The sequence below is a fragment of the Tursiops truncatus genome, chromosome X (genome assembly GCF_011762595.2).
Source record: "Tursiops truncatus isolate mTurTru1 chromosome X, mTurTru1.mat.Y, whole genome shotgun sequence".
Taxonomy (NCBI): Eukaryota; Metazoa; Chordata; class Mammalia; order Artiodactyla; family Delphinidae; genus Tursiops; species Tursiops truncatus.
Genome location: NC_047055.1, coordinates 1,103,078 through 1,111,898, shown reverse-complemented (window position 1 = coordinate 1,111,898; position 8,821 = coordinate 1,103,078). Strand labels below are relative to the sequence as shown.

Here is an 8,821-nt window from a genome sequence, read left to right as displayed (position 1 = left end):
AACAACCAGGGGACAGGCAGGCCTGTCTGCGGATTTAATGGCAGGGGACTGAGCCGGGGCATCCCACCTGCCGCTTCTGCTTTTCTGGTGGCGAGGGCACCACCTGAGGGCGGGGTGAGATGGGGCGGCCGTGGAGTGCTGAGTTAGGGTGGCCGCGGGAGCTGTGGGGGGCAGAAGGCCACTCGGGAGGCCCGACACAGGTGCGCTGCTGGGCCCTTCCAGCACAGAGGTCCCTTCCAGTGGGGAACCAGGAATGTCAAGTGGCGCTGAGACTGGGCCGCGCCTGCCCCCTTCCCCTGCGCTCCGAGGACCTTGCCCCCCTGCTGCCCACAACTGCAGCCCTCCTTCTCCTTCCTCCAGGAGGGCTCAGTCTGGGGGACAGAGGCTGGCTCGGGTGGGGATGGTCACAGTGCTGGGTGGCAGAGGAATGAGACTGGGCCCAGGGGCGGGTGGCGTGGCCCGAGCCCGGGCGGGAATGTGAGGCTAAGGGCTGTGGTCCCGAGTCCTCCAGAGGCGGGTCCTCCCGAGGTGGGTCAGGCGGGGGCGGGGAGGGGGTGGTGGCGGCGGGGGAGCACGGAGAGGCGGGGCGGGGGTGGGCCCGGCACAGGGTCAGAGCTTGTGCGGGTTCACCCACTTGTAGGTGCCCTCGTACTGGAAGCCCACTCTCTTCATCAGCTCGTCCGCTTCCACAGGGCCACGGCTGGGAGGGGGACAGGTGGGGGGAGAGGTGAGGAAACCCTGAGCCCCAGAGTCCCCCTCCCCCATCACCCCCATCACCTCCCCCTGCCCGGCCCCCGCACCTGCCGTAGACGTAGGGGATGGGCTGGGCCTTCTCGAGTTCGATCTGGTGCAGCAGAGGAGTGAAGATCCGCCAGGCCTCCCGCAGCTCGTCACTGAGGGGACAGGGGGCGGCGATGGGGTGGGTGGCGGCCCAGAGGGAAGGAGGTGGGGAAGGGGGGGGAGGGGCCACCCCTCACCTGCGCACGAAGTGCATCTGGCTCCCACAGAAGACGTCCAGGATGAGGCGCTCGTAGGCGTCGGGGAGCTTCACGTTCTGCCAGCGGACAGGCGGGAGGGAGTCACCGAAGCGCGCGCCCCTTGGAGCCCTGGACGCCACCCCCTCCCCACAGGTGAGCACCCACCTTGTATCTGTTGCCGTAGGTCAGGTCCAGCTCCGACTCCTCGGGGTTGAAGAACATGCCAGGCTTCTTGGTCATCATCTTGGTGTACACGGCCTCATTGGGCTGCACGCGGATCACCAGCTCATTGCGCTTGCACTGCTGTCGGAAGATGTCCCCGGCCACGTCGCAGAACTGCAGGCGCACCTCGGCCTTGCGCTCGTTCAGGGCTTTGCCACAGCGCAGGATGAAGGGCACCCCTGGGGGGACAAGGCCAGCCTTGGGGGGCCGTTCGGGTGGATGAGGGGGCCAGGTCCCACCACCGCGGGCCCAGCGGCATCACCTACCATCCCACCGCTCGTTCTCCACGTAGAGGACGACGGCCGCAAAGGTGGCTGTGGTGGACCCCCGGGGCACTGTGGGGTCATCCAGGTACCCTTTTGTGGCCTCTCCCTCTCCGTTGGGGTTCCCCACATACTGGCCCAGGACCACGTTGCTCGCCTGCACCTCTGAGATACATTTCAACACCTTGACCTGGAGAAGAGCCAGGGAGAGGGGCCCCTTGGGTAACAAGGACAGCAGGTGCCAGGAACCATGTGACTCCGAGGGGTGGCCTTCCTGGACGGGTGAGTGGCCCAGATAGTCAGGAGGCTCCGTCATGCAAGGGCCCTCTGGGGCCACCTCAGCCCACCCTCACTGTTTCTGAAGGAGAAGCTGAGGCCTAGAAGGTCAGTTCTGGGACAAGACACCTCGGGCTCAGGGCTGGTTGCTGCAGAAGGGGGAGGGGCCTGGGAGGGCACAGGTTGCTGCAGAAGGGGGAGGGGCCTGGGAGGGCACAGCTCCACCCACCTTCTCATCGCGGACGTCATCCGAGTGGGTGGAGGCGGGCTTCTCCATGGCCACCAGACACAGCATCTGCAGGAGGTGGTTCTGCATCACATCCCTGGTGGGAGGAAGGAACGGACAGTGAGCTAAGGCCTCTCCTTGTTGGCCAGGTTCTGGGGGCTCAGGGCCTTAAACTGGGCTTGTTTCCTGATCCCCCGTGTCTGCCAGGTCCCCTTAAGGCAAAGGAAGAAGACCGTGACCATTCCTGACTGCTCAGACACTCCTGCTGCCAAAACAGGAAGAGGCGACCCTGCAGGGTGGCGGGATGCCCGCCCCCCCGATCTCCCAGGAAGGGGAACCAGGCTCTCACCGGATGATCCCAAATTCATCGAAGTAGCCCCCACGACCCTCAGTGCCAAAGGGCTCTTTGAAGGTGAGAATGACGCAGGCGATGTTGTCCCGGTTCCAGATGGGGCCGAAGATCCTGTTGGCAAACCTGCAGGAGGGGCAGGGTGAAGGCTGGTGGGCGTCCGAGGGGGCAGCAGCAGGGCCCCCCAGCGCCCAGTCCTGGCCCCGGTCGCACCTCAGCACCATAAGGTTCTGGACCATCTCCTTGCCCAGGTAGTGGTCGATGCGGTAGATCTGGTCCTCGCGGAACAGGGAGGCGATGTGGTTGGACAGCCGGTTGGAGCTCTCTAGGTCCCTCCCGAAGGGCTTCTCCACGATGATGCGATTCCAGCCTCTGCGGGAGGCCAGAGCTGCGTCACTCCCACACCCTCCCTGGGGACCAGGGCTGAGCCCCTCATCCCCCTCCAAAGCCCCTTCCCCAGGGAGTGAGGGCAGAGCCTCCCTGCCGCCGCTCCGCAGTGAGATGAGCCAGCAAAGCTCTGCCGGGCCGGCCCTCCCCCGGCCTCGGCACGGAGAACACCTCCTCTCCTTCCCAGCCCTCAGCGCCACGCTCAAAGCTGACTGGCTGGTGGCTGGAAGGAGCGCCACTGGCTGGCTCTGCTCCCTCCTGGGCCCCGACCTAGTGAGAAAACGGGGAGGGGATGCCAAAAGCAGAGCCACCTCCATGGGTTTTAATGTGGAGAAAGATCCCTTATTCCTCACGGAGAGTTAATGTGAGACAAAGTGAAACCGACATGGCCGTGGCTTTGGAAAAACGACAGAGCGCTGAGCTGCTGCGGCACAGGCAGCAGGGTTCCCGTGGACCAACGCCGCCCTCTGGTGGTGGTCGAAGGGACCCTGAGAAACGCCGAAAGCTAGAGTAAGCGACCGGCAGCAAGAGTTTCGTGGAGCAACACTGCCACCTTGTGGTGCTAGGCGGGACTGCTGCCAGGGACAACGGGATTTCATACGGGGGATTTGGAAGGTAAACACGGGTGGTAGCATTTTCAGTAAAGGCTGTTAGAGAACTACTCTTACTCCTATTGCCTTCTTTGGAGAGGTAATTCATGGCAAGAACAAACACGGGACATCTATCTTTTTCAGACTCCCTAGATCGGTCGGCCCAGGAGGCAGGAAGGGAGGGTGAAACAGCAGTCTTACGTCTGGCTCATGCAGGTTTCGTGGATGTTCTTGGTGACAGCCTCATAGACAGTGGGGGGCAGGGCCAGGTAGAAGAGGCGGTTGGCCTGTGGCCCCTGGTGGAGAGCGTTCATGTGGCTGTTGAGGCGCTCATAGGAGGCTGCATCGTTGTACTGGCCAGCCACGTAGGAGTTGCGGGCAAAGAACTCCTCCAGTTTGGGCTTCTCCTCCGGGGCAGCCTAGAAAATACGGACACAAGGATGTCGGACCGGCCCCTCCCTCCCTCCCTGATCCCATAGGCAGGGTGGGCTTCCTGAGAAGTCAGCCATCCTAGCCCCGCACTGGGCTCACTCCCATCTCGTCGGCTTTGCACACCCATGGGGGCGGGGGCCGCGTGACCTAAGACGGAAGCCAGAGTTCAGGAAACTTTGACCTGGGAGACAGATCTCTCTCCAAAGTCATTCCACCAAAGTATAGTATGTTGAGAAAAGTCAGGCTTGCAGCATTTCCATGGTGGAGGGGCCACAGGGTACAGTGGGGAGGAACTGGTGAGCCCAAGTCAGAGGGGGCTGGGAAACAGGGGTCTCAGGCTGGCATCAAGGAAGCAGTGGGAGCAGGTGGGGAGGAGTGCCAGGCTGAGGATCGCTAGGGAGGAAGTGGCCCCGGCACAGGGGCGAAAGGCTGGGCCTGGGGGGAGGGAGGAAGGGCATCTGCGATGGGAGGCGGGTGTGGCACGTATGGAGACTCCAGAAGCCACTCACTTTGAAGAAGGGCTCACTCTGCTTGCGGATGTCAGCCACTGTGAGGCGGGAGCGGGCATAGCCCACGATGTAGGTGTCTTCGGGCAAAAGGCCATCCCGGAACAGCCACCTGAGGGCAGAGCACAGCTGTGGCGAGGGCGAGGGCAAGAGGACCGTGGGGGGCAGTGAGCAGTGGGGGAACAAGCTTACCAGATGGTGGGGTAGATCTTCTTCTTGGCCAGGTCACCCTGTGGCAGAGAAAACAGGCATGGTTAGGAGCTGAGGACATGCCCTAGATCATCTCCCCCCAGGACACCCGGGTATCCTTGTCCTGCCCCTGTGTACAGCCTGAGCAGCTTGAACTAGAGCCCAGCCTAGCCCTTGACCCTGACCCGACAGTGCTCGCACACTGCCGGGGGCACTTCGAGGCAAAGAGACCTCGTGCTGGCCAGGAGGCAACCACCAACCCGCTGGTTCCACGATCCACAGACCCCAGTCTCTGGTCGAGCAGGCAGAACCAAAGCCAACACAAGATGCCCGCTTCTAAACAGCTCATGGGCTAAAGAAAACCCTAAATTCCCTGGAACCGAATGGCAATGGAAGTAGCACACATCAAACGAGACATGACCTTAAATGCTTAGGTTAGCAAAAAAGAACGGCTGGAAGCTGCTGAGCTCAGAATTCAATTGAAGAAGTTAGAAAAAGGACAGCAGAATTTTAAACCCAAACAAATTACAAGGCAGAGAACAATGAAAAATAAAAATGAATAAAATGGAAAACAAACCTAAAGAAAAGATCAAAAAGGCGAAAGTTGGTGCTTGAAAAAGACTAATCGAAACAGACAGCCTTCTGGCAAGACTGGTTTTTTAAAATAATTAATTAATTAATTATTGGCTGCGTTGGGTCTTCGTTGCTGTGCGTGGGCTTTCTCTAGTTGCAGCGAGTGGGGGCTACTCTTGGTTGCTGTGCGTGGGCTTCTCATTGTGGTGGCTTCTCTTGTTGTGGAGCACAGGCTTCAGTAGTTGTGGCTCACGGGCTCAGTAGCTGTGGCGCAAGGGCTTAGTTGCTCTGAGGCATGTGGGATCTTCCCGGACCAGGGCTCAAACCGTGTCCCCTGCACTGGCAGGTGGATTCTTAAACACTGCGCCACCAGGGAAGTCCCAAGACTGCTTTTTAAACAGGCACCAAGAATTAGGAGTGCAGTGGGACAAAACTACCGATGGGAAAGACAGAAGAGAGGTTTATGAACAACCTTACTGCATGTCTGACAACTTACATGAAATGGACACATTTCTAGAAAAATCCAATATACCAAAACGGAGCAAGGGACCTGAGCAGGCAATGGTTATAAAGGAGACAGGATTGCAGCCACAGCCTTCCCAACGAGACAAGCCTGGCCCTGATCCTGGCACAGAAAGCTCTGCCAGCGGGTCTCCCAGGAAGAGAGAACACCAGTCTGAGGCAAAGCCTGCCTGGGAAGCACCTGCTGAGCCATGTGATGGGGCCCCAGAACCCTGCGGCTGGAACCTCTGAGAAATGCACACAGGAGGCCCCAAGCCCATCTCGCCCATGTACGCAGATACAGATGCAAAATTTCTGCAGAAGATACCAGCAAACCCAATCATGCAACGTCAAAAATGGAATATGTCAGAATCAAGTTGGGGTCATCCTGCAAACGAAAGGTTGGTTTGATGCTGAAAAGCAAAAAAAAAAAAAAAAAAAAAAAAAAAAAAAAAAATCACTGAAATTCACCACATTAACGGATTAAAGGAAAAAAAGCTGTAAGAAATCTGTCTACTCCTTTTGATTTTTCAATCTAGCAACCTTGCTAAACTCACCAGATGTAGATAAAGTGTTCCAGACATCAACATCTATCACAATAGGACCTCTTACCAAACTAGGAATAAAAGGGAACTTCCTTATCTTGATAAACAGCACCTATAAAAACTCTCACAAACATCATATATTGTGGGGAAATGTTGAAATAATCCCCTTTAAACAGCCAGGAGCAAGAAAAGAGCGCCTGCCATTGGCTGTTTATTCAATGCCCCACCAGAAGCCCTGACAGCGGCAGGTGGAGAGCAGACAAGACGTGAGGACGGGAAACGAAGAGCCACGCTGGCCCTCTTTGTAGCTGACAGTCTGTCCGTTAAAAGAAAACCACCTCAAAGCAAGCTACAGGCAAATTATTACAATTAATGAGATTTTAGCAAGGCTGATAGATTTTAAAAACTCAACAGATGGGAGTAGAAACAGATTTCTTAGGACACAGAAAGCAGTAATCAGAAAGACGGATAAATGAAGGTTTCAGCAAAATTAGAAACTCCTGTTCACCATAATACACTACTAAGAAGGTGAATAGAAAAAAAAAAAAAAAAGAAGATGAATCCACCCAAAGGCTCAAATCCATCAACAGGGGATGGACAGGCAGCATCAAGGGGTGAGCCGAGGGGTTCCCTGGCGGGCCAGTGGTTAGGGTTAGGGCTCCTGCTTCCACTTCAGGGGGCCTGGGTTCGATCCCTGGTCGGGGAACTAAGATCCTGCAAGCTGTGCAGGAGGCCAAAACAAAAACAAAAAAGGGATGAGCCAGTGACCCACCCAGCACATGTGAATCTCAAAATCATAATGCTAAGCCCCAGCCCCAGACACAAGACTAAATACCCTGAGCTCATTTAAGTGAAGCTTTAGAAAAGGCAAAATGATTGCACGGTGATGGAAGTGGCAGCCGCGGTGTTCCAGAGCAGGAGGTGGACCACCGCCCAAGGCCTTCCTGGGGAGGTGGGAACATCCTCTTTGCTAATAAAGGTGTGTGCACCTTTACAGTGAAAATGGGTGCCTTTCAACGTGTACAAGTTTTACCTAAAAATAAAAAGACTGAAAAGAATAATAACCGAGCAGAGGGTGGGGCCCGGGTAGCCTGAGCGCTTAGCTGTTGACTTGTGTGCGCGTGAAACTTTCCAAAGTAAGAGCAAGGGTATGAACACACAGTAACTGTGGGCAACAATATGGTCATCCCACGAAGGTGACAGAAGACTCACTAAAATGTCACTGAAAAGTCCCTTCTCTCCACTCCAGTTCAGTCGCCGTGGCCAAGGCAACATGCGTTAATTTGGTGACCTGACAAAGGAATTCTCCACTCAGGTGGAAGAGGCTTCCAGCGAGGGCATGGCTGGGGGGGTGGGGTGGGGGGCAGAGGAAGCCTGCGGGGCACAGCAGGCCACCCTTTCATGCGCCCGCCCTGTAATCAGGGAGGGCCGCTGGGCGGAGGCGCTGGACTCACCCTGGGCAGGAAAACCACCTCCAGAGATAAGGACCCAAATCTTCGCGGCAAAATGACCTTAGGAGCCACGTAACCACTGGACGGGTTCTATGAACCACTGCAGAACGGAAGCCGCGTGACCAGAAGCGAAGCAATTCCAACCTGATTAAAATCCCTGCCCCCTAGACAGGCAGTTAGGAAGGCACTTGGGGGGCTCCTGGGTGGTGGTGGAGGTCAGGGAGGACCACTTATGAGACTCAAACGTTCGCGTTCCTCCTGTCCTTGGCTTCAGCCTCCAACTTCTGGGCTGAGCCGACCTCTGCATGCAGACAAGCCCAGGTGTCTGTTCCACCCCAGGTCACCACCTCCAGGCTCCACTGGGACCCCGACTGCCCGAAGTGGGTGGTTCCCAAGCCAGCGTTCCCCATGCTGCTGCCCCTGCCCATGTCTTGCCAACTGCTCAGAACTGATCCCCCACGTGCCTGCCATCTTCCATGGGAGCCACGGAGACAGCAGTGCATCAAGGTCCGGCTCCGACCCCCAGCCGGGGCCTCGAGCTGCCCCCGAGCCCAGTAGCCCCCAGCTGCGGCCCCCTCCTCCCAGGGCCCATCGGCGCCTGCTTCCTGCTTCTCCATCACTGGGACCGGGCCGGTGGGAGACTCCACTCTGGTCCCCGGGGCTCGGTGGGCCCCGTCTCCTCCCGGGCTTGTCGGGGACTGGCTGGGAGAAACGACCAGCACCACGGCCCACAGCCACCTCCCGCCTTCCTGGCCAAGTGGAATGTTTGCTTCCGATCAAATTCCAGCAGGCTGCCCGCCGGGCCCGTCCTGCCTGACTCACGGCGCCCCACACCCCACTGCTCTCGCTGGTCCCTTTGGGACTAACTAGCGATAGAACCTGCTCGCCTTGTTCAGCTCAGCCCTGCAATCAGTGGCCTGTTGGGCTCCGATTCACCCGACGGAAAGACGAGGTAGGACCCAGGACAGTGGGGGGCAGGGGCCCGGGGAGGCCCACCCTCCCCACCAGCCTGGGCTGGGCTCCTCTGCCAGGACCGCTGTGGGAAGAGAGCATGCTGCACATGGTGGGGGCGACGATGGGGCTCCCGAGGACCACAGCAGGGAGGGACGTGCCTGGGGACACATGGTGATGTAGCAGGAGAAGCAGTACCTGATTCAAATTTCCAGCTGTCAGCAAAGGGCCGTGGGCCGCCACCTGCCTGTCACCGCCCAGGTCTGACCTCAGTCTCCAGTTTTATAAACCCTCGGTCTCGGTCTCGGAGGCTTTTAGGGTGGAGGGGCGCGGCAGAGAATGCAGAGGCCGGCTGCCAGCTGGAGGCCAGGAAGGGGTGGGCT

The 8,821-nt window shown here is 58.2% G+C and overlaps 2 protein-coding genes across 3 annotated transcripts in view; one reads left to right on the top strand and one right to left on the bottom strand.

The window, feature by feature from the left end:
- Positions 1-20: 20 nt before the first annotated feature.
- G6PD (glucose-6-phosphate dehydrogenase) overlaps positions 21-8,821 on the bottom strand; it is a 12,870-nt gene continuing 4,069 nt past the window's right edge. For both annotated transcript variants that reach the window (XM_033849706.2, XM_004319530.4), the window contains exons 3-13: positions 4,421-4,458; positions 4,232-4,340; positions 3,492-3,709; positions 2,527-2,685; positions 2,314-2,439; positions 1,968-2,061; positions 1,466-1,652; positions 1,143-1,378; positions 978-1,054; positions 801-893; positions 21-700 (exon numbers count right to left, since the gene is read on the bottom strand). In XM_033849706.2, coding sequence (XP_033705597.1) covers positions 610-700; positions 801-893; positions 978-1,054; positions 1,143-1,378; positions 1,466-1,652; positions 1,968-2,061; positions 2,314-2,439; positions 2,527-2,685; positions 3,492-3,709; positions 4,232-4,340; positions 4,421-4,458 — 1,428 coding nt within the window. In that variant the 3' untranslated portion in view covers positions 21-609. The remainder of the gene's footprint in view (positions 701-800; positions 894-977; positions 1,055-1,142; positions 1,379-1,465; positions 1,653-1,967; positions 2,062-2,313; positions 2,440-2,526; positions 2,686-3,491; positions 3,710-4,231; positions 4,341-4,420; positions 4,459-8,821) is intronic.
- IKBKG (inhibitor of nuclear factor kappa B kinase regulatory subunit gamma) overlaps positions 8,327-8,821 on the top strand; it is a 22,548-nt gene continuing 22,053 nt past the window's right edge. The window contains exon 1 of the mRNA XM_033849710.2: positions 8,327-8,439. The gene's annotated coding sequence lies outside the window, so the exon portion shown is untranslated. The remainder of the gene's footprint in view (positions 8,440-8,821) is intronic.